Below are 25,331 nucleotides of genomic sequence, written 5' to 3'. Positions count from 1 at the left end.
TAAGATTCATACGAACTAACAGCAACAGGAGCAACAATTGCGCACAAAAAGTGGCGGACACGTCTTTTATTCTCAGTGGAAACTGCAATATTTTGACATAGATTCGGCATTAAAATGGGTGTTGATAACCTTTCTACCGAGAAATTTAATTGTCATAATCTTCAATCAGTAATTCTAAACGGTTTTTTTGAAAGTTATTACAAATATTCTTTCGGTTCGCGCCAAACAAATGTTAAGACTATAATGACCCAAATATAGGACGAGTTTATTTTCCTGGAAATGCGTCTGAAAAGTGGGTTCGTCCTTTATTCGGGTCATTACTGTTTCAGTTCAAGCTTTTAATGAATGAGTTCACATCAAACGCGCACTGCCTTATGGGCTTCAGCATAACATAACACTAGAACGTAACGTAACGTAACACACTCAACATCCATAACATCTTCCTTCCTTTAGATTAATGTTCTTAGATTAGATTAACACTTCAAATTCTTCACTACTCAATAACCATTGCAGGCTGTAACAACATTGATATCAACAACTCTGTTATAGTTTCACAATCGAACATGCATGGCATTGGACTCTTTCCACAATCATTCCCTTTTTTTTTTTTTTCTCTTAACAGACCCAACAGTCTCTCGTGAGGTTTCTGTGTGTGTGTGTGTGTGTGTGTGTGTGTGTGTGTGTGTGTGTGTGTGTGTGTGTGTGTGTGTGTGTGTGTGTGTGTGTGTGTGTGTGTGTGTGTGTGTGTGTGTATTGGGAAAGGGCAGCGATCCGCCTACACCCTAGTCAAACCCATGTTCTAATGGCACTTGTTAGTGTATGTGTGCTTTGAGCCTAAGTTCTCCTAAAGTCACCAGTTCAGTCTCTGAGGTGGGCGTGAGAGGCGGCCACAACGTGTGAAGACCTCCTGGCCCGGGGTGCAGCTGTGCTTCTCCGGTGTACTCAGGGGGTGAGGAGCCGGACTGCTTGTGGGGGGTGCGTCTTCCATCCCGTCTGGTTCGCCCTGGCTTGACCCATGCCCGGTCTCGGCTGAGGCTGACTTCTCAGTCATATGTCCCTGTTCAGGACTGTTCTGCTCCAGCCGTCCCATCGGCCGTACTTCAGCTGAGCGCTCTGCCACTCGAAGATCCACACGGTTGCGCCTGTAAAGTGTGCCGTTGACATCCACTACGAATGAGCGGGGAGCAACTTTCTGGATACATTGGCCCACCGGCCATCTTCCTGTGCGATCACCTGGCAGCGGTTTGATCCTGATCCGGTCTCCCACATTCAGCTCAGGGAGGTCCCTGGCGGATCTGTCGTAGGTTGATTTCACCACCCGCCGTTTCCACCGCAACTTCTCTGTCACTCTGATCACCACGTGTGGCTGCAGTAGGCTGTCTGCAACTGGCAGCGAGGTCTTGAGCCTTCGTGACATTAAGCGTTGGGCGGGGGGCTGCTGTCCAACCCCTCTGTGGGCGTGTTGCGCCAGTGGAGGATGGCCATCCATGCATCTGTGCCATCTAACTTTGCCCGCTTGCAAAGTGATTTTACAATTTTCACAGCCGCTTCGGCCTTGCCGTTTGACTTTGGGTGACGTGGGGAGGACGTGACATGGGAAAAACCCCAGCTTGTTGCAAACTTCCTGAATTGTTCACACGCAAACTGCGGGCCGTTATCAGAGATCACTTTGTCAGGCTGCCCATAACACGCAAACTGGGCTCTGCAGCGTGTGATAAGCGTGTTGGCTGATAGGTCTGGCAGCTGGTCGATTTCCCAGTAATCTGAGTAGTGGTCTACAATGATGAGAAATTCCTTGCCTGCATAGGAGTAGATGTCCATGCTCAGTTTGCCATGGACGTGTAGGTATCTCATGCGACATCATGGATTCCTTCTGCTGATTTCTTGCGTACTCATTGCATGCAGAGCAGTTGGCTACATAGTCCTTGATTTCAGCTCTCATGCCCGGCCAGAAGAGGGTATCCCTGGCCCGCCTATAACAGGCCTCGCCACCTATGTAGCTAGAGTGTATCCGCTTCAGTAGCTCTGCTCTCAGGGCCTTTGGGATAATAATGCACTGTCCCCTGTACAGCACACCATTTTGCACATTCAGCTCATCCCGGAATGGCCAGTAGTCCCGCACCGCCAGTGGAGTGTCCTCCTTGAAGTCAGGCCACCCGTCCAGAATCACCGTCTTCAGCTCTTGGAGTACATCATCTGTTTCTGTGTGTTGTGTTATTTGACGGAATCTGAAAGTAGTGACATTCAGGTGCTGGGCTTGGTCCAGCTGTGTGTACTCCGTCTGGGTGGCAAACACTGCATGTCGCACGTGTGGGGTGTCTGGCCCTTGGTGCGGCAGAGTAGCTCGACTTAAAGTGTCACTGACGTACATTTCTGGCCCAGGCTTGTACACAACATCTAGGTTGTAACACTGCAGCTGCATCAGCATTCCCTGGAGACGTTTCGGTGCACTTAGGAGTGGCTTCTTGAATATTGTGATCAATGGTTTGTGGTCTGTTTCAGCAGTGACCGTTTCTCTGCCATATAAGTATTGGTGTAATCTTTGGCATGCGAAGACTATGCTCAAGCACTCTCTCTATTTGAGCATAGTTTTGCTCCGTTTGAGTCAGGGCTCTAGAGGCAAAAGCCACAGGCTGCCCCCCTTGCAGCAAGCAGCATCCCAGCCCATTCATGCTGGCATCACTCTGGACAGTGACAGGCTTTGTAACGTCATAGTATCTGAGAACGGGTGTATTTGAAACCAGTCGCTTTATATCTTGCACTGCGTCCTCATGTTTGGCTAGCCAGTGCCATTCTGTGTCCTTGTCCAGGAACCTGCGGAGTGGCTCACAGACCTCTGAGAGCTTTGGCAGGAATTTTGCAAGGTATGTCACGAAGCCGATGAAGCGTTGGACAGCTTTTGCATCCGTAGGGGTCGGCATCTCCAGCACAGCCCGCGTTTTCTCTGGGTCAATCTTCAGTCCTTCTGAAGACAGAATGTGTCCATGGAAGTGGACTGCTTGAAGTTTGAACTGAAGCTTGCGCCCGCTCAGTCTTAGCTTCACAGCTCTGCATCGCTCCATGAGGGCACGTAGGTTGGTGTCATGATCCCGTTCCGCGTCCACCTCTGTGTCGCCACACCCGACCACCAGGATGTCATCAGCTATTGGTTCAATGCCAGCCAGGCCTGCTAGCAGTTCGTGTTGTTTGCGTTGGTAGATCTCCGGTGCTACAGAGACACCGAATGGGAGTTTGAGCCACCTCATGCGACCCCACGGTGTCCAGAAGGTCGTCAGGCGGCTGCTTTCATCATCAAGCTTGCACTGTAGAAAAGCATCGCGAGCATCCACCAGTGTGAAAATGCGAGCCTTGAGTAGCTTGTACAACACATCTTCCAGTGTTGGCATGTGATAGTGAGACCTCAGCAATGCTCGGTTAAGGGGTTTGGGGTCAATGCACAGTCGTATTTTGTCTGGTTTTGCGACAGTCACCATATTACTAATCCACGCTGTGGGCTCGCTCACTGGTGTGATGTTGCCTGCTCTGATGTGCCTATCTAATTCTTCCTTGACTTTCTCCCTCAACGCTACCGGAACATTTCGAGGTGCACATTGTACAGGTATATTTGGGTCCAGCTCAAAGTGTATCTCACCTGGGACTGACTCGATTGGGCCATTGAAGATGTCAGTGTAGTTGCTTAGCAGCTGCTCTTTAGTGAGGGGCGTGCACTGATCTGCCTCTCTTTGATCTTTCTGCTCATCACGTTGCAAGTGGCACCTGTATCTAGCTGGCATGCTTGCTTTTTTTTGTTCAAACGCAGGTGCACAAACCATTTGAGCCCTTTAGATTTTATATTGCTGATGCATTCTGTGGCCAGGAACATGTCATCTGTATCTGTGTCCCCTTGCTCAACATCTTCAAGCGCATTTACTTTTTTTGTCTTGCTACTAACCTGACATACTTTTGAAAAGTGGTTTGAGATGCCACACGCTCGGCATGCCTTACCGTAGGCTGGGCACTGCTCTCTGCCCCGCTTGTGGCTGTTTCCACAGTATTTGCAAGCCTGCTGTATATCTCTTCCTCTCCTGTCTTGAGGTCCACGTCTCTCGTATTGCCTGGCTGCGGAGTTTACACTGTCCGTTTGCAATTGTGGGCTCTCCAAGGTTTTCATGCGTGTATCGGTTAGCTCTGCCAGGCGACATATACCGACTGCCGTTGCCAACATCAGATCACGTTCACGCAGCAAGCGCCTCCTGGTGTTTTCGCTTGCGACACCAAGCACGAGCTTGTCCCGAATCATCTCGTCCTTTAGCCCACGGTACTCACACGATGCAGCTCTCTCCCGTAGTCTCGTTATGAAACTGTCAATGGGCTCATCAGTCTCCTGCTTGCAGCATCCAAACTTATATCTCTCATAAATCACATTTTTTTCCGGCTTAAAATGTTCTCCGAGAGCATCTAGGATGGCGGTTGGGTCTTTCTTTTGGTCGTCATCCAAAATCACATTGTGCATATAGATATGACGGCACTCGCTACCCATTAGCCGTCTTAGCGCGGCTGCCTGCACTTCTTCTGCCTTTTCATTAAGGCCCGTAGCTAACACAAAGTCCTCGAATTCCGCACGGAAAACTTCCCAGTTCTTCGCCAGATCCCCGGACATCTGCATGCCCTCTGGTGCCGGAATCATATTGCTCGAGTTCGCCATATTATTCTAGTTAACTTTGTCAACTATCCCACTTCTGACGCCATGTTTCAGTTCAAGCTTTTAATGAATGAGTTCACATCAAACGCGCACTGCCTTATGGGCTTCAGCATAACGTAACATAACACTAGAACGTAACGTAACGTAACACACTCAACATCCATAACAATTACGGTATACTGTTTTCTAACGTTGATATGGTGGTTGATACATAGACGCTGCTATCGCTGCAAACCAAATATTGCATAGATAATCGTCCAGGGATTGTGATTGGGGATGAGGATGTAGGCCTATCACCAATTTCTGTCCGACAGGGTCAAGGTTCGGTGTGGGAGTCCAAGTCAGGCCATAGAATAAGGTAGTCAAATATCAGGTCGGTACTGTGTCATGTATAGCCAGGGGCGTAGCCACATGGGTGCCAGGGGGGGCCACGGCTCCCACTGGTCAGAGCACATCGCCCAAAGTAAAAAAAAAAAAAAAAATAAAATAAAATCCTGACCGGAAACGGTCTAAAGAAAGCTGAAATATATGCACTATTAATTTGATCTAACGTTGACTTATTATTCTTATTTAAAGTGTTATATTCTGATGTTATGAATAAATATTGCACTGAAAACATCCTCCCCCGTTGACAATCTAGCGCGCCATAACAGGTACTACAACTACTCAACAATGTTACACATGACGTTCAATTGTCTCCAATTAGTTATCATCCAAACTTTATCTATTTAGGAACAGTTGGAGGCCAAAAACTTACTAATAATAGGCCATAGAGTAAGCTAAATGTGTTGCATAACGCATTATAACATAGGCCTACTATCTGAATAGAAATATTGTTTGAGAGATTTCTCTTTCATTTCTGTAGGTCAGTATCTGCCACAAAAAGAAAAGAAAAAAATAAACAAATGTAACTTTATTGCAGATGTATACAATTCACAGGCTGCGTAATAGAACAAATATATTTTTTATTATATTTCTTTCCTCGCCGGTTACAAAGTACTCTTTTCAAGCCACAACTATTGCACACAATGAATGCTTTTCAGCCACGTAACACCTATAGCGACTACACGAAGCGCCCTTTAGTGCCAGTCAGCCAATATAAAGCATTATCTTACATGTATCCCCTACATTATAATACGGTAAGTGATGAATAAAGATATTTTATCTCGGGGGCACGGCCACTCTTCGCAGAGCAGTGAAGGGGTCTTGACCACACAGCGAGATGTACTCCAGCACTTTGGAGTTCATATTTTCCTCGGTCTCTTTCGCGAGGTGGCGCTCTTTGTCCCACCTCTCTTTCTCTCCGTTCATTTGCGAGAACAGGAACGCCTGAATGGAGCGTAACGGGGCGGCCAGCACGCAAAAAAAACCCTGCAAGGCGTGGGAGAGCGCCTCGCCCAAGCTGAGCAGCACCGCGCACGTCAGATTGGGAACTGTTTCACACACCAAGCATATCGCTTCTATGAAATGTAGCTTGACCCTCTGCTCTGTAGGTTGGTGGTGGGCCCCGTGTTGTAGGGTGTTGTTCAAGCTCTCGCTGCGGATGATGTGGCTTCCGGCGCGGCGCAGCTGGAGGATCGCCAAGTAGAGGTGGCATGTCGCCTTGGTGAGCGCCTGGAAGAGCAGTCGCAGCTCGTGCACAACGTTGCCTGGGGAGTGGGGATGAATAGTGTACCCGGTGTCAGAGAATAATGAAAGCAAAAATCCTCTCCCATTGGATTAAAGTAAATTTCAGCGTCGACTTGCTTCCCTGGTCCGTGTGTCCCTCGCGGGAATGTTTTTTTCAGGTCTCTGACCTGCCTAGAACTGTGAGCCAAAACGATTACTTTTTTATTAGTGTTCTAATTCCAGCTGAAAGTTATACTTTAAAGTGTGTAGGGGAACCACCTTTTTCACCTGGAATTCAAACACTGTTTGTTTTGGCTCACAGTTCTAGGCAAGGTCAGGAACTGACGTCAACAAACGTTCCTTGATTCCCCAGTCCCACAAATCGATTCCCAAGCAGACGCTGACCGGGTGTCAAGGCGGAGGTTCCCTATCATCCTATAAACATGGTCTCTTACCGTCTATAAAACACAGGAGCCAGAGCAAGGCAACACCTGCTGCCAATGAAGTCCACAAATCCATGAAGAACTCTCAGAAACGAAACGTTGATAAAAAAAAAAGCTAAATTCAAATAAAATGTAATTTCCAAGATATGCCTGGCTTGTTGTTATGCTTTAATCTCTCTGCTACTAATACCTAAAGAGGAAGTCGCCTGGTCATAAAGCTTTCTCTGCAGGTGACCTTCGGACAGTAGCCCTCCCACGTAAGTGGAGCTCATGGTTGTTGTTGGGTTTCTAGGTTTCATTTCTGACTAAACCTAGGAACCAGCATGGGAATCCGCCCATGGGAATTCCGAAAATAAAACGTTTTTACTTTGAGTTTCCATCCTAAAGTTGGAGTTCATATCAGGCCATGCCTGCTTTATTCAGGACTGCGTTGTTTGTCAAACATATCAGTAAACCGTTGACCGTTTTTGACAAAGGTTGTGCGTGATCTGGGTGAAAAACAACTCTTTGCGTTGCCTTGTTCCTACTGCCTTGTTTGCTCGAGTGACGCGCTGCCATGGTAACGACCAATCATCAGCCGGTCGTTACCTGGGGCGACCTGGAGAAGGGACGGCTGGTGAGGGCAGCTCAGCAGGTGTCTCCCCCGCATTCAGGCACCGCCCGGTGGGTCCATCTATGTGAAGTCGCTCGTCAATCGCTGGTAATGCGATTATCCCATCCGTCTTTTTTTTGGCTGTCACGGTTTGTTTAGTGATGGAATTCAAATGTGTATCGAGAATGGGAAACCCAACTCTGCCTGCTTAAGGCCTACAACGGATACAACGTAATGACCATGCAAACGTACTTAGCCCCGTGCATATATATATATATATATATATATATATATATATATATATATATATATATATATATATAACGAACTAAGAGGGAATTTACATCATTAGGCCTATGTATTATTGTGTATATATAGTGTGCATATTTTTTTTTATCAAATCTGCCTAGATAGGCCTACTATCATACGGATATATGACCATACAAGTTAAATGTAGGTCTATGGAGTGTCAAATAAGGAATGAGGGGGGCGGGAGCTTGTGTACGAGATGTAATCACAATTCCCGCCATGTTTCTTCACCGCTTAGTTGGAGAACTAGACCGACACAAACCTCCGACCATGGTTGAAGCAAATTTGCAATGGTAAACAGCTTAAAGGGACTCTTACCTTTGTTGCATTTTTACACTTTTTTTGGATAAGGTTAAATTGGTATTAATAATGTAATAACACTCTAATATGCAAGACAGACCCACCAGGAGTAAAAACAAACAATTATTTTACTCTTATAATATTTAGTGAAAACTTCAACCAATAAAATTCTTCGGACCGAATGACCTTATTGGCCGACAGACCTGTCTGTTTGCTGCATGGATACATAAGGTTTTCCGTCTGCTTCTTGTGGCGCATTCGGGCCCGCGTCATCAAGGCGCGTCCTCAACTAGAGGGTTTGTTTTGATTCCACGGCAGACAGTAGCGAGTAGCGACCGTAGCGACTGACGATGGCAGACCAAAGTGGTCCACGGCATACTGAAACTGCACCATTCAGTCCGATTAGGGGACCCGTTTCGGACTCAGACGCGAAGTTGTCCCGCTACTCTGGAGCTCCAGGAAGACCTCCAGACCGTTGGCAACCAACCGCCACACTCAGTCCGATTACGGGACCCATTTCGGGCTCAGACGCGACGTTGTCCCGCTAATCTGGAGCTCCAGGATGGTAGATATTATGACCCCTGGGAGTCTAAACATAACCCATGGGAGTCTAAACATAACCCATGGGAGTCTAGAACTTTTGTACTGTAGCGACCCTGGGACAGTTGAATACTTTGTGTGTTATGTGTTACATTATATTTCGTTGTCCGTTATGCCAGTCGTTCAGTGTGCATGTATTGTAATGTTCTTCTTGTCAATCAGCGTGGGGGCGAATCATTAGGTCAGCTGGGGGAGGGCCTTGGAAGAACAGGAGGGTGGGGGCCTGCACGCGAGTGAGACCGTGTTGGGGGTTGCCGGGGTTTGTTTTGTGTAGGTTTTCTGCCGTTGGTTATAATGTTACGGGTTTCAGTGACCTGGTTTTGGTTCATTAAAACTACCTTCAACTACCTTCAACTACTAATGACTCGACATCATTATGTCACCGGCGAGGTCGTTACAGTACTCTAAAAAATAACGCTTAGTTTTGTACTCTTGGAGGAATTGGAGGAAGGCGGGATGACTTGAATGTGCTGTAATTCTCAAATGCAACAAAGGTGAGAGTCCCTTTAACTGGAGACCCGTTTATTGATTCTCGGCCATGGTGGAGAAGGAATTGGGGGAAGAAACGTTGGCTTTGACTTTCTGAAGTCCAGATTGAACTGCAACTTCAGATGAATGTGGAGGACCAGAGATGTCGGAGAACCTGACGCAGTCGTTTATTCATAATATCATCTCAAACGTGTGTGTGTGTGTGTGTGTGTGTGTGTGTGTGTGTGTGTGTGCTCCCTTTGTGTAGAACAAGAGTGTTCTGAACAGGCACTCATTACCCTTCCACCGTATTTAACATGCACATTGCTTTTAACGCTGATGTTTTTTTTTTGTTCTGTGTTTTAGTTAACTGTTGTATGTTAGCTTTTTGTTTTATGTTCGTCTTTTTACTGAAAATTTCTATACCAATAATCTTCACCAGGACTCCCTGGAAGAAGAGATAATGTATCTCAATGGGACCTTCCTGGTAAAATAAAGGATACAAATAAATAAAATCCCCAGTAAATCTCCAGAATGTCTCTCGTTTTGCACCGGCTCTCTTTTAACTCCAGAAAGAAGAGAACAAACATCAACGCATTTGAAGAGGCCACAGAGTGCGCATTAATGCAGTGCACTCATGCGCCGTGGGGGCGGAGCTACGTGTTAGGGGAGGAGAGGAGAGGACGTCATGTTGATGAAACGAAACTGAAGGTTCAGAGAAACCAAAGCCATCCAACGTGGAATCAGTTCTGTTTCAGAAGAAAATCAATCTCATTTTGGACAAAAATTGTCAGACGGACAGAAACAACGACAAGGTGAGTATTGCAGCACAACTTTTAGAGTAGTCCAAACCACTTTTCCCGTTATGGAATTAAAAAATATATGGAATTGCTCAATACATAAACCTTGTCGTCTGTGTCTAGGAATGGCCTCTGCTAACACTTCTTGGTCTGAAGAGAACTTTTCATGTTCCATCTGTCTGGATGTGTTCAACAGTCCAGTTACCACACCATGTGGACACAACTTCTGCAGAACCTGTATTACTAAGTTCTGGGATGAAAAAGGCCAGTACAAATGTCCGGTTTGCAACATGCGTTTCTACCCAAGACCTGATCTACGTGTCAATATCCTCTTATCAGAGATGGTTGATCGGTTTGGAACGTCCGTACTAGTTAAAGAGCAACCTCATGTTGAACCAGGAGAAGTTCCCTGTGACGTCTGTACTGGGACACAGCTGAAGGCTGTGAAGTCCTGCCTAGTGTGTTTTATGTCTTTCTGCCAAACCCACCTGGAGCCACATCAGAGATTCGCAGTCCTGAAGAAACATCGGCTTGTCGAGCCTATGGACCGTCTGGAAGACAGGATGTGTAAGGAACACGACCGACTTCTGGAGCTCTTCTGCAAGACTGAACAGGTGTGTGTGTGTCAGTTCTGCAGAGAGACAGACCACAAGTCCCATCCTGTTGTACCTCTAAAGGGGGAATATGAAGTGAAGATGGCCCAGCTGCGGAAGATAGAAGCTGAAGTTCTGCCGATGATCCAGGAGAGAAAACGTAAGATTAAGGAGATCAAAGACACAGTTAAACGTAGCAAAGCAGCTGCAGACAGAGAGATAGCCAAAGGTGTGCAGATCCTCACTGCTCTGAAGCGCTGCATTGAAAAGCACCGGTACAATCTCAACAAAACGGTTGAAGAGAAACTGAAATCCACACAGAAACAAGCTGAAGACCTCATCAAAGAGCTGGAGCAGGAAATAGAAGATCTGACCATTAGAAGCATAGATATGAAACCACTCTCACACACTAAAGACCACCTCCACTTCCTCCAGACCTTCAGATCCCTGAAGGATCCTCCACCCACCAGGGACTGGACCACGGTGGAGGTCCGTCCTCCGTCATACGTAGGGAACTTGAGGAGATCCCTGGATCAGCTGGAGGAGACACTGAACATGGAGATGAAGAAGCTGTGTGATGATGCTGAACTGAAGAGGGTCCAGCAGTATGAAGTAGATGTGACTCTGGATCCGGATACAGCTAATCCCCTGCTAATTTTGACTGAGGATTGGAAACAAGTATATAATGGAAATGTAGTGAGGGAACTCCCGGGCCACCCTAAGAGATTTACAAATCATACATTTGTTCTCACGAGGCAGAGCTTCTTCTCAGGGAGATTTTATTTTGAGGTCCAGGTTAAAGACAAGACTTCATGGCGTTTAGGAGTGGCCAGAGAGTCTATCAATAGAAAAGGTGCGATCATGATGACCCCTGAGAAAGGTTACTGGAATATTTACTTTAACAAGGATGGGTTGGTATTTAATGATGCCCCTGATGTCCGTCTCCCTCTGAGAGCTGAGCTCCAGAAGGTGGGGGTGTTTGTTGATTATGATGAGGGTGTGGTCTCCTTCTATGATGTAGAAGCCAGGGTTCATCTCTACTCTGCTACCGGCTGCACCTTTAGAGAGCCCCTCTATCCATTCCTCTGTCCTGGTTTACGTAATGGAGGAATACGTAATAAAAACGCTGCCCCCCTGATCATCTCACCTGTCAATCAAACAGACTAGGACTTTTGTTTGATGATAAAACAACCCAAACAATTAATGTTGTTTTTCTGAATAAGAATACCATGTGACATCTGAGAGAACTGCATTCATATCGCACTATTCACTGTTTTTTAACAAGGATAAATTCCATCAGCCATTAATACTTTGTACTATAACAATTGTAATCCATTATAGCTGGTAAAACTACACTATATTGTTCAATGTGTTCTTTCCTGAAGGCTGTTTATACATTTAAAGATATAAAATTGGGATTTCAGAAAATATTGAAAATGTGAATTATTAATTTTTACTAACATTATCGATAGTTTTTTTTAACCAAATACTTATATTTGTTTATTATTTTGCATCATTTTTGACGACACAATACATTGTTTGTACACTTTTCTTATTTTAATAAAAAGTAGAATGGGGCCATTTTGTTCTCACAATATGCATTGAGTGGATTAGGTACATTTTCTGTGGAATAGGTACAATCTCAGTACAATATGTATTCAGTGGAATAGGTTAATTTTCTGTGGAATTGGTATAATGTACTACCTGTTTCCTGGCACATTCAAGCAGCAGTCCCATAATCAGTGTTATGATTGACACCCAGTGGCGGGAGCTGGTATCACCACAGAGTGGCGGAACGTATTTTGTGTCTCCTGATCCTTGCTCCCCCTGCATTAATAAATATAGTTTATTTAAACAAATAAGCTGTATTGCTCACACATTATGCCACACACAGCATACGTAACATATGTAGATGGAGCCAATTAAAAGTCCAGCCAATACACAGACTACTAAACTCATTGCGCCAAATTCTGTTTTATTTTAGGTATCCACTGAACAACCCCCCATTGGTGTCCTTTTCACTGGGGAAATCCACCTACCACTTCTTGAAATCACGGGTTTTGTCCCCATCATCATTGATTAAATATATTCTGAAAAGTTCAAAATTTTATTATTTTAGTTGTTTCTGTTTTGTCATATTTTAGGTCAGCGATATTGTATGTTGTTATCACTGGGCTGATGCGTAATGCCTACTTACTACTACTACTACTACTACTTCTACTACTACTACAGCCACTACTACTGCTACCGGTACTACAGCTAGTACCACTACAGTAGTGGTACTAGCTGTAGGTACTTTTGTGTTTTTTGCACTCTAGTGGTCGGCTGTTTTAACTTGCAATTGATAGTCGGTGGAGTCAGTCTCTTGTTGACACAAAGTGACTTTTGGTCATTCTTGCTTTGCTTGAATTCTGGAACTAAAGAGAGAAAAAATAGTCGATTTCAGCTGCAGGTTTTTCAGCAGTGCACAGTGGCGGTTTTAGCAAATTGGGGGCCCAAGGCGAAGATATGTATTTGCCCCACCTCGTCCGATCTTTAAAAGAAAAATACTGAAAATGGTGGATAGGCAGGTAAGGCTAATCTACGCGGAAGTAAAGGTTGGAGATGAGAAAAAACACCTTCCACTTTAAACCCTGCATACACTTCTTTACTCCAAAATGAAGATGAAAAGCAGAGAACACACAAAGTGTAGCACTACACAAACTAATAGTCACAATGGAGCCCAAAATAAATAAGGCTTCAGATATCGCCTGTCTTTGCCAAAATGCCAGGAAAATAAGCACTGTTTATTCTTTTTTTTAAGATCCAATCAATATCGATATAACCAGCAAGACAAGAAGTTAGGGTAAACCCCCAGAAACAGTCATATATTTAGCAAAAGATCACAAACAGCCATACACAAAAATTGCCAAGATTGATAATTTACTTTGTATGTGTGAGTGAGCTTGCAATTTGCATTGCACTTGAGATTGACATTTCAATCATTCTGCAAACAAACCTATGTACAAGATATTGTAAGTGTAGTGACATTACAGTTGAGGTTACATTGAACATTTCGAACATGAGAGAGAGAGAGAGAGAGAGGGGGGGAGGGGGAGAGGGAGGAGGAGGATTATTCTCCACATCACACGCTTCTGACACAGAGTCCTACTTATTGCAGCTTCTCACAGGTCTTCATAGCTGCTGCTACTGTAGCGGCATCTTCAACGCTTCGGACATTGTTGTTCCTGTCTTTAACCAACAGTAGCCGTAAAAAGTGTGTCATCTTTGGCAGCGTTGCCAAATACTTACCGGCGTCTTAGCTTTTTTCTTTTATTTGAGCCACTTGGGTAACTTTATTTCCTAACCCTTTTCCTAACCCTTAATTTTATTTTTGTGTGTAGACTCGTCTTGCTTAGTCTCTGTTTGTGTTTTAAAAGTAGGGCTCTCAAGCGATTAAAAAAAATAATCTAATTAATTACAGGCTCTATGATTAATTAATCTAAATTAATCGCATTACATTTCCCGAGAAAGTATTTAAAAATAATTTAATTCAACTAAATTATGGCAGATGGGTGATTCAATGAATAAAAGACATAATAGACTTCAAAGTTAAATGTCTCTTATTCAAAACTTGTCTTTCATTAACATACGGTGCATTTTAAGATCAAATTAATAACATTTCCATCTCACTCAAGATTCAATGCATCTCAGTCGAGTGTGGCTTGACAAGGCTGGCTGTTAGCGCCAGCTTCAGGGGCTGTGGCAGCTGGATACCTGCAAGCTTGCCATCAAATGTTTTGCATTGAGGGGATATTTAAGGGTTGATGAACTCCGGTGATAGGAAAATACCTTACTACAGAGATTGCAGATAACGGTGTTGCTATCTACAGTTCCGTCTGGGAGTTGTTCAAACCTGAATTTTCCGTTCACGGGGCCGAGTAGCGTCTTCTCCTCTGCCTCTATTTTTTTTCAACGCAAATGACGCACCGGTCAAAGGGCACTATAGAAGCACGATGATGTGCGTTCATTTTTTAACGCGTTATTTTTTCTGTGATTAATTAAACAAAATTAACGCGTTAATTTGACAGCCCTAATTAGCAGTATTTTTTTTTTTAGGTTGGTTTGGGCCCCCCGTACTATGGGGGCCCCAAGCGGCCGCGGCCCATGCCTCTATGGTAAGACCGCCCCTGGCAGTGCATTGCAATACATTTGACCTATCCGATTCTTCAGTTCAATTCATTTTACATTTCTGCATTTTTAGCAATGCTTTGCGCTTTTCATTAAGCTGGCACTTTATTTGCTTCCAACCATTTAAATTTTGTGTGTGCATGTTTACATTGCTTACTCCATTTAGACATTTGAACTCTGTTCAAATCCCTTCACTTGATTTAAGCCATGTATCGTTTCTTTACGTCTTAATCTATGTAGCTTCATTTTCTGCAGGAAATGCATTTTCTAGTATCGACTGAGATTTACCTTTTAAAAAGCATATCTAACTACCTCCCTAATCTTACCCACAGAAAACATAATTTGTGTGTCTGTGTGTGTAGGCGTTATTCGATAGCCTGGTAATGTGTATAGGCCTACGTAAGGTAGGAATTATCATACTGGTTTAAATAATAAATGTTATAGTGTTTCCCATCTTTGCTGAGCAAGAGCTTTGTTCGAAAGAACAGTGATTGAAACAAATTAAAGCCTGGGCTATTGAAGTTTTACAATAGGCCTACCACTGTCATGCACCTACCCGATGTCAAGTGGACCCGGTTGAATTCACTGTGGGTCTCTCTTCTAACTGTCCTTCTCAACACTCTCTGATCTCACTGAAAGGCTAGCAGCACGAAATCAGGGGATATTTAGAATAGAAAATAATGTGTGATTATTCGTGCTCAAATATTTTAATCGCTTGACAGCACTAGTTGTTACACATGCCAATGTTTTCCATGGATAATGGTTACCATTAAAGTATTGATTTAAAGAACTTGCATTGTCAGGTTATTTGTATTCATACATTTTAGTAGGGTTTCATCTACTTAATTTATTCGATGAAAAAGTTTAAGTTTTTCAGGTGCAAGAAAAAGGTTCAACATCTGGGTGAGGCTGCACACCTGTTGCACATTGAGTAATCAGTGTGCACAGGTTAAACCAGCCATCTCCAAACACACTTAAGAAGAGTTCTCCTAGATGGCAACATTTAACACAAGGCCATGAATCATTACTAACATATCTTTACAATAAACCAGAAATTAAACACCACTGCCCTAGGTCCTTTTCTCTGGAGGTGCCCAATAGAAGTCTCCTCGGTGGTTTGTACCGTGGACCTAGCTGTAATCATAATAAAATGATTGGGTAGGCAATTTATTCTAGAAGCATCATATTTGTTGAAATTCTCTTTACATCATTACAGCATTCATTAATAAAAAAAAAAAAGCTACATGGAGCCACCGCAGAGGAATGGATGAGCCACATTGGGCTCCAGAGCCGCAGGTTGACGACCCCTGATCTAGGAGGAAACTCCCACTTCTGATGTCATTAAAGAGGAAAAAGCAGATTTTCAAATGGCTTGTAATGGCTAATCACACTCAAACCTGGTGGCATGATATCACCACTTTTAATAAAATGCGTAACCAATCTGAAATCAGTGAACACGATGCGATCAGACACTTCTTTTTTTAAACAAAACGTGTAGGTCAATCCATCGTTATTGCAACCAGTTTTACTTTGTATGTGGAAAATATGATACAATTATTGTATGTTATAAAGAATGGTGTAATGATGTCTGCTGTGGCAAACAAATGCAGCATGTGTTGGAATGTTATTGTTCACAATTTAATGTAAAGATTACCTGAAAAGATCAGGGAGAGTTCAACACAATAAGAGGATACTGAAAGGGAGAGTAACAGGGAGCATGTGAGTAAGGAAAACAGGGTCAACCATGAAGATAGGATGACTGGCCGTTGGGGTTATCCTGCAAATAAAGGACTGAACATTGCTTCTTGGCTCCGTTTGGGACAAAGAACTTGGAAACTGCCCCATGATCCGCATCATCAAACTACATTTGGCGAGCCGATCAGGATAGTAAACAAGGTCTGGATTCTACCTTTTCACCATGCCCCGAGGTTACGGTGGTTTAATAACCCAGACCAGTATAGAACATAAGAACCACAAAGGGGATGTTGATCAAGCACTTTTATTATTGCTACTTTACTTCTATAGTGAACAATGATTTCAAAACACTACAGACAATTTAATGGCAGAGACATATTTTTGAATAGTGATGTAATTCCCAACATCCTACTGATACAAAAACGAATCCCTAGCACAACACACCCTTTCTTTGGCCTTCTCAATTTGCTCTGAATCCCGGAAAGGTAAGTGGTTGTGAGATCGCCATGCAAACGTACCACTGATTGTCAAAACAACCTCCAGAGGTGGAGGACACCAGCCTGGCTCCGCCCGCCCGTAGGCTACTCCCGATCAATTTGAATTACCCTTCAGCGTCTGCGCCTGCGGTATGTTAGTGGGCGTTCTCAGTCTAAATTTTCTGCGTCCAAACAGCGACCAGAGGGAGTGGCTGAGAACAATTGTGTAGGTCCAGACTTTCTGTACAAATGAAATGAAGTACGAGAGTCTGGGAGGACCAGGCTAGGTGTACACTACATTGAATCTAGATCGACGAGAGCTATTGCCCCTGCCTACCTCCAAGCGATAGTCAGACCACACACCCCGGCTCAAGCTTCTGTTTTGTCACCGCAATGGGGGAACAAGCTCCCTGCCTATGCCAGGACGGCAGAGCTACGCACAAGATTCCACAACAGACCAAAGACTCAGTATCCAGTGTTTCATCTGGATTCTGAATTCTGCATAGCAACCCCCCCCACAGCCCCGCTTGCAGATTCACCTCCCTTACACTCCTAAAAACATCCCCTCTTACACACTTATTGTATATTGTACGTCCTGGCATTTAAAAATTGTGCTTAGCATTGTGTAGAATTCTATCCTAGCTATCTTTCTTGAAGAAGGGGGAATGGGTTAACCAATTGTTAATCTTGGCACTTGTTTCTATCAACATCCTTACTGTACCGACATCAATATATTGTTTCACTTTCTTCTGACAAATGTACTTATTGCAAGTCTGCTAAATTCCCTAAACGTAAATGTGGCTAGGTTGTCAACAAGATCGTCTGCTGAAAAGTTGTCAAGACAAAAGCTCAGTTCTTCCCTCATTGGTTGATCTAAAGCAAGGGGCGTCACACGCTGTTGTGTCTGAAACATTTCATACAACGAAATTTATTCTACAGCAAAGAGCTCTTCATTTCTCACTCTGCTGGTCCTGTCCGTCCTTCACAACCAAATGGAGTTGTACGCCAGTCACACCTTCCTTGGCCATTTTGGCAGAGAGCTGGTGTAGAGAGACACGTGTTAATAGCTCTTCATGGGTTATTATTTCATTGTTTACATTGTTCACCAACAACGGATTAAATCACTAGCATCTCCTTATTAAGCACTTCAGCATTTGACAATGCTTTACATTTGTTGCATGGCACTTCTACCCCAATTAAAATGCTTCTAATATCACAAGTATGCAAATGGAGGCATTTTAAACTAGAAAATCCTTTTTACCCATTGCAAATATGTAGCATCATAATATGAAAATAGAAGCCCGATAATATAGTTTGTAAGTGCACTCCTTCTGAGCCAACCAGCCAATCATAGCGGTAAAGTGTTTCGAGTCCCTGCCCTCACCATATCTGTACTGACAAAGTGTTTTCCGTTCCTGATCAGCTCAAAATAGCAACAGGCGAAGTCACTTGGCAGAGCGTTTAATTGAATTCACTCCCATCACACCTGTAAGTTAATGTCACTAATTGCGAATAGACTCAAGTTAAGCATGTAAATATATCTGTTGCTTTGTCATTTCAAATATTTTCCACCTCAGGAACCTACTAACCTTTTCCAAAAACTGGCGTTGAACCTCCGGATTTGTCATGTCTGCCTCGGTGCTGATCTTTATCCTAAAGGTTGAGCGTTGTTTCTGCAGTTCCTGGCAGGCGACGTAATTCAAAGCCTGACAATTTACGTCTCCATAATCTGCTCTAATAAAATTCATTGTAGCACAATTTTGCTTGCCTCCATAATTGTTTGGCTGGCCTGTTTCCCAATTAAGGTAAGAGGTTCTACTCCCGTCAGACCAGTGGGACCATGGATTTCTGTGGAGCCCGATCCATGCGTTTGAATTCATCAAGGCATAGATTTTGCTGTTCTCTGTCGCGTCTCTCACAATTGCCAACTCAGTGTGGTGAGACACGCAGTATTTCCTCGCCTTGTACCAGGTCATTTCTTCTTGGACATCGATGTAGTTGCCCGCAGCTAAAACAAAGTGAGAGAAAAACAAAAACATTGAATATTAGTTCAGATTAACTTTATATCCCAATCAAACAGGGATGAGGTGCTCAGAATAGTTTAATTTCATTATGTTGGTCTTAAATCATCTTTTACTACAACTGCTCAAAATTAAAGACCTAATTACATAGTCAATTCAATTTACAGAAATATCATGTTTTTTTTTAAGGTTGAAGGTAAAGGGGATGGGGGTTAAACTTAGAGCAACAACAACATATAAATCCAGCGCACCATTAATGCAGACAGGACCGGCCAGGTCGCTGCAGCTCTTATCCGCCCATCCTCCTGTTTTTAGCATAATCATTGTACAGTTCTGTTTGGCGCCTATGTTGTTTGGTTCAGATCCGACCCAATTGTCATAGTCTTGACCCATTTTGTAGTCTTGGTTGCCGTAGGACCACTGCCATCTGGTGCGGTCATCATAAAGTCCGATCCATGCGCTGTCAATGTCATAATCGGACCCTTTTCTGGACCCTTGCAGCCGCTCTAGGTCTTCCCGGTTGTCTATGGTCGCCAGGTCATGAAACTGCTCCCTGCAGTAGCGCTGAGCATCAGTCCAGCTCATCTTCTGATCCACGTGGTGGTAGAGTTTGGTGATGGGAGACGCATGGTGTCCCACGAGCCCTGCAGGGGAAGCCGTCACAGCAAGAACAAATACAGATATGCATTACAATCTCAGCATGGGTACCCCTAGTGGGAATCAAACCGCTAACCCCAACAGTGTTAATGTCATGCTCTGCAGTTGAGACAGACCGAAGCACAACTGCAAAACCTACATAAACAATCACAGCTTTGTTGGGTAAATATACTTGGAAAGGGTGTGAACTGTCTCACAAACTTGTCCTATTACACAGACGCATGCATCTTACCTGAAAGGCTTAAGAGGAGAAGTATGTTCTTCCACATCCTGTAACATGAAAATATAACATAAAAGCACTTTAGTGGCTCTGTCATCTAACCAAATGTGTATTGATGCATGTTGAGCATAAAATAAGAAAACAAAGAATGCAAGGGTCTTTTACATATCACACAAGTTTAGATATAAATGTATGCACTATAAACACCTACAACTTTTGCATTAAAACTTTTGTAGTCAATGTTCTGGTCCCACCTTTGTTGTTGAATAGCACCCCAACGCTCAGTTTCGTTATTTAGTTCCGATCCATGGATGTATTTCCAGTGCAATGCCCGACTGCATCACACATCTCACATTTTCTTCATACAACAACTTGCCCCCCAAAAAAAACAATCATTCACATGATTCAAATTTATGTAAATAATTGCAGCCAGACAGCTGGCTTCAAAAGTGATTATGCAAAGAACACTACTTGTTTGTCGCATGCATTCAGGAAATCCAATAGTGACCAACGCAAAATCAATGAAAAGTGATTAGGCAAAGATATTCAGCCTAATGTCCACATTCTAAACAAACTTAATGAATCGTTTGACCTTGTGAAGAACAGGAGTAACAAGCCAATGTTTTCCATGGTAATGGTTACCATTGAACGTTTAGGCCACGTTTATACGTGGGTATTTATAGAAACGAATGTTTCCCCCCCCTCCGTTTTCAAAAATAACATTGTGCACACAACATTGTTTTCAAAAAAGTTGTTAACATCAAAACGCATAAATACGCCATCGAGCGTCATTATAACTATGCCAAACCTATGGGCGGCAGTGTAGGGAGAAGGATAAGGCCATGCAAGCCAATCAGAATCCTCAGAATCAACAACGAAAAACACGAGCGCCTTCCTGTAACAAACAAACTGTAAACATAGGGCGCTCATACGACGCTTCAGAACCTAAAACCCCGTTTCTCCTCGTTGGCACAACAACACATAACCGGCGTTTTCAGAACAAATCTCCACTTTGGCCGGAGTTTTTAGAAATGATCGTTTTCTGTGATTAAAAACTGTGTTTTTGTGTAAATGAGAGGCCAAACCGCGTGGAAATATCTGCGTTTTCCCTTCGTGTAAACAGGGCCTTTATCTAAAGAATTGACACGTGTCAGGTTATTTGTAGTCAGATTTCTTAGTAGGTTTTCATCTCCTCCATTCATTCTTTGAAAAAGTTTAATATTTTCAGGCATACGAAAAAGGATCAACATGTTGTAATAAAAATAAGGTGACATCATTTTGGGAGTGAGTGTGGATGATGGCGGGTTTGAGGAGCCTCGCCTGCTGAGTCTAATTGGATGCTGGGTCTGGGTGAGGCTGCACACCTGTAGCCCATTAAGTAATCAGTGTGCACAGGTTGAACCAGCCATCTTCACACACACTTATGAAGAGAAGCAATATTACGAAGTGTTTTTAACCATTGTCAACATTTGCTCAGACTCAATGGCAGCTCTAATCAGCATTTCAAATGGCAAATCTACCTGTAGGCCTGATCTAGTTTATGAGGTTCTTCAGAGTTTGTTTAAAATAGAAAGAATGCAAATAACGGTGGGTTTTTTATGGGTCCCATCCCATGCTGAAATAGAAGGCAATGAGGTTGTCGACATGTTGGCAAAAAAGGCACTGAAACAGGATATACAGCTGGGTGTTCCATTAAGTAAATCTGAAGTTAAAACAATAATTAAATCAGAAATCAACAAGGTGTGGCAAGAACAATGGGATAGGGAAAATAAGGGTCGGTTCCTGCATAGAATCCAGAGGCAGGTGGTAACAAGGAGACAGGGCTGCTGGAACCGAAGATGTGAGGTTATCATCACAAGACTACGCATAGGGCACACATGTCTTAACCACAGTATGAACATCATAGGCAAACATGAAACAGGGGTCTGCCCAAAATGTAATGGAAGAGAAACAGTGGAGCATGTTTTACTACGATGTGAAGCGTACAATTTGGAGAGAAGAGAGCTGTTAAAATTTTTTAAAGCTTTGGGTCAAACAAGCTTGACCTTAGAGGGTTTACTCTCCTTTTCCTCACTGAGACCACCAGCATGGAAACATGTATTGAGTTATCTAAAAGCAACAGGTTTATTTGACAGATTCTAATTTAATCTGTTGTTTTCTATCTATATGATTTTGTTTATTTACTTTTGTTCTTTTGCATAGTTTATAACGTATAACCTCCATCGAAGCTCTAAAACAAACAGTAGGTGGCGGTAATGCACCATATTGGTTTGCCAACCGCCAAATAAACTCAGAAGAAGAAGAAGAAGAAGAACCATTGTCAAAACCTGACGCGACCGAACGGCGGGAGCATTTGGAGAGAATGCGGATTAGGGTGGAGTAGTGGCGTGCTAGTGGCGGTGTTTTCAAATAGTTTATTACTTAAAGTTGTTGGCTTCAGAACAGCGGCTAAAGGGGATTTCTGAATTGGTTGATTTTTGGGTTGTTCAGCTTGGGTGTTGTGGGAATCTGTTTGTAGGGATATTTCCCGACGGCCTGTATAGGTCCGGGAACGATATCCCTGCACGGGTCTGTGCAAACTCAGCTGTTCGATCTGACGATTGGGTGCTGAGTTGGGGAGTGTCTAAATCAGAGTCGGCCCATGCCGACGGGAGCGGAATGGGATGGGGATGGGGGTGGGGGGGAATGGAGTACAGTGGGCGAGGATAGACCCAAAAGGAAAGGGATTAGTACAGAGGTTAAAGGAGTTGTGTATAATGTGTCCTTGGAAGTGTCTGAGCAAGAGTTGTTATCTTGTCTGAAGGGGGCTAATGTCATAGCTGCAAAGCGCATGGGAAAGGGTGAAAATGGAAGAGGAACCACTCCTGTCCTTACCTTTAAAGATGATGTGGTTCCTAGGAGAGTCATGTTGGGATACATGAGTTACCTAGTGAGAGAGTATGAAAGACCTCTGAGATGCTAGTGCCAGAGATATGGCCATGTGGCAGCTGTGTGTAGAGGAAAGCCAAGGTGTAGACGATGTAGCAAGGATCATGATGGAAAAGAGTTCAATGAACCTGTGAAGTGTTGTAACTTCCTTCAGGCGGTGTCAAAACTATGTCAAAACAGAAAATGTTGAAAGATCAAAGTAGGAAAACAAAATATCTCATGCAGAGGCAGCAAGAAGGGTGGAGGAGAACAGGGTGGGCAGTCAAAGTACGGCTGTTGCAAGACATTTACATTTAGGGCATTTAGCAGACGCTTTTATCCAAAGCGACTTACAATAAGTACATTTGTCATAAGAAGTGCATCAATATATCGCTGTCGGTACAGAAAGGATGTTCATAGAACCAAGTGCAAGTACCACAATCGCTATCAATTCCCCGTATTACAGACATGATGGCAGCTGCTGCAGTTGCTACACAGTTAAGTGCTACAATAGAATACACTACAATACAGTGTACAATGCTGGTCAGAAGAGGAAAGGTGGCTATAGATGTGACAATGGGGCATAGCTGTAAACGATGATTCAGTTTTGATAAGCAAGAAAGGGCTACTGGCATTCATGGTTGAAGCAATGTGGAGGGTTAAAATGGTGGCAAAGAAAAAATCTGATGTGCAGCAACAAGTATGGGGAGACCATCTACTCATTTACACTGATGGGTCAAAGGAGCATGAGAGTGGTAAAGTAGCAGTGGCTATTAGCATTCCAGAAATCGGGTACAGAATAGGATATAGAATCTCAGATCACATGTCAGTATTCACAGCAGAGCTGGTGGCTGTCCTATGGGCCTTACAATGGGTGGGGGATAATGAACAGGGGTATTCAATAATATGTAGTGTTCAGCTACAGCTTTAATTTCAATAAAAGAAGGAAAATCCAAGTCCAGACCAGATTTAATTGTGGAAATACTACAGTCTGTGTTCAGAATTTACAAGGCGGGGAGAGAGGTGGGGTTTCACTGGGTGCCGGCTCATGTGCATGTGAAAGGGAACGAGGAGGCGGATGAGGAGGCAAAGAAGGCGGTGAAGGAGGAAACAGTGCAAATTAATTTGCAATATGGGGCACCCGAGTACATGGAAAAAATAAACAGGGCTCTACTGTAATAGAAAGGTGGCAAAGATCTTGGGAGAAGGAAAGGGCGTACTTTTCAATACAGGAAAATGTAAATAAAGATAGGTGCACTTTTAGGTGCATAAGAAAAGATGATGTAGCAACCACAAGGCTGAGGCTTGGACACTGTGGGCTGGCTCTGATTGGCAAACACCCAGATGGCAGGTGTGAGTGTGGAGAAAGAGAGACTGTAAGACATGTACTTCTCCAGTGTGGGCGCTATTCCAGGCAATGGAGGACTCTGTACCGGAGGCTTGGATCAGATGGGGAATCAGTTTTTAATATGCGCACCCTTTCAAATCTGGATTCAGTGGATAAGACAAAGGAATTGATTGACTACCTTCACATCATCATCGCAAGTGGTTGAAATGTAAATCTGAAAACACGAAAAAGGAAAAATCTGTGAAAAGGACCGCATTCAGAAACACCAAAATGTTGTCAGTTCCAGGAAGAATAGATTGGTTAACGTCTACATGCCATGACCCTCCCCTAACGTTGAACTTCTTTTAGTGGGGAGGCATTAGCCAACAGTTTAATGTTGGCCCATGTTTCTCACTACATTTAGAGTATTTGCACCCTTTAGAATTCATGTTCACAGTGACAAATGGAACGCACATACATTTATCATACATTTGTGTGCCGGTGAGGGGGTATTCAGGTGGGAGGGTACCGTAGTAGAAAAGTTTGAGAACCACTGTTCTACAGCAAAGAGCTCTTTATTTCTTACTCTGCTGGTCTTCTCCGTCCTTTACAACCCAACAGAGTTTCAAATGTTAAATTTTGGGCATAACAAAGACTACAATGTTCTGTACATGAGTTTGACATACATATATGCATATAACTTGAATGAGTCCTTGACAAGTTTGCATAAATATCTTCTGTTCCTATGAAATGTTCTGGTCCCACCTTCGTTGTAGTAAGAGCACCTCAACCATCAGCGTATTTATTTCCAATTGTTGGAAATGTTTCCAGTGCAATGCCTGACTGCATCACACATGACTCGGCTTTTATTATTACAGCAACCCGCCAGCAAAATGAAATCATTTCACAAGAAGTAAATTCATGTAAATTCCTTGCTGAGTCTTGAATGCTTGCGTTGAAATGCTATCGCATTGGGGGCTATTACACCTTTGAGCTGTTTCAGGTGACAGGATGAGACTATCTATGTACATCCAGCCATCTACATATATCTATCTTTCTATATTAATTGAGCCATCATTTCTTCCATCACCTATTCACCAATGTAGCCATCAATCCACTGATACGTGAACCAAAACTGGGACCTAAAGCCAGTATCTCAATAGAATACTATAAAAGGGATTATGCAAAGATCCATTTTTGCTTGGAATTGTGTATGCATTCAGGTAATCCATTTGCCTCTCATTTCCACTTTCGATAGTCTTAAGGTATGAACTTCCGTTTGACCTTGTGATGAACAGATGAGTTACTACAAACGCCTATGTTTTCCATGGATAATGGTTACCATTGAATGTTTAATTTAAAGAACTAACATTGTCAGGTTATTTGTATTAATATCTTGTATCTCATAATATCAAATGCATGAGAGTTGTTTTGCGTCATCTTTCAAAAATATGACAAAATCCT

General features: G+C 43.4%; 2 protein-coding genes across 2 annotated transcripts; one reads left to right on the top strand and one right to left on the bottom strand.

Annotated features, from left to right (window-relative positions):
• Positions 1 to 9,663: 9,663 nt before the first annotated feature.
• Positions 9,664 to 11,995, top strand: LOC132449811 (E3 ubiquitin-protein ligase TRIM21-like). Its single transcript, XM_060041638.1, has 2 exons — positions 9,664 to 9,816; positions 9,925 to 11,995. The coding sequence occupies exon 2, from the start codon at positions 9,927 to 9,929 to the stop codon at positions 11,559 to 11,561; it is 1,635 nt and encodes a 544-aa protein (XP_059897621.1). The 5' UTR covers positions 9,664 to 9,816; positions 9,925 to 9,926; the 3' UTR covers positions 11,562 to 11,995.
• Positions 11,996 to 17,284: 5,289 nt separating this feature from the next.
• On the bottom strand, positions 17,285 to 20,125 carry LOC132449948 (macrophage mannose receptor 1-like). Its single transcript, XM_060041849.1, has 4 exons — positions 19,646 to 20,125; positions 19,008 to 19,400; positions 18,325 to 18,743; positions 17,285 to 17,775 (listed from the first exon to the last, which is right to left on the bottom strand). Exons 1-4 carry the CDS (start codon positions 19,728 to 19,730, stop codon positions 17,686 to 17,688), a joined length of 987 nt encoding a protein of 328 aa, XP_059897832.1. The 5' UTR covers positions 19,731 to 20,125; the 3' UTR covers positions 17,285 to 17,685.
• Between the last annotated feature and the right edge of the window lie 5,206 nt (positions 20,126 to 25,331).

Source organism: Gadus macrocephalus, chromosome 21, assembly GCF_031168955.1.
Source record: "Gadus macrocephalus chromosome 21, ASM3116895v1".
Classification (NCBI taxonomy): Eukaryota; Metazoa; Chordata; class Actinopteri; order Gadiformes; family Gadidae; genus Gadus; species Gadus macrocephalus.
Note: the sequence above shows the minus strand (reverse complement) of the source record. Positions and strands in the feature narration are given on the sequence as shown.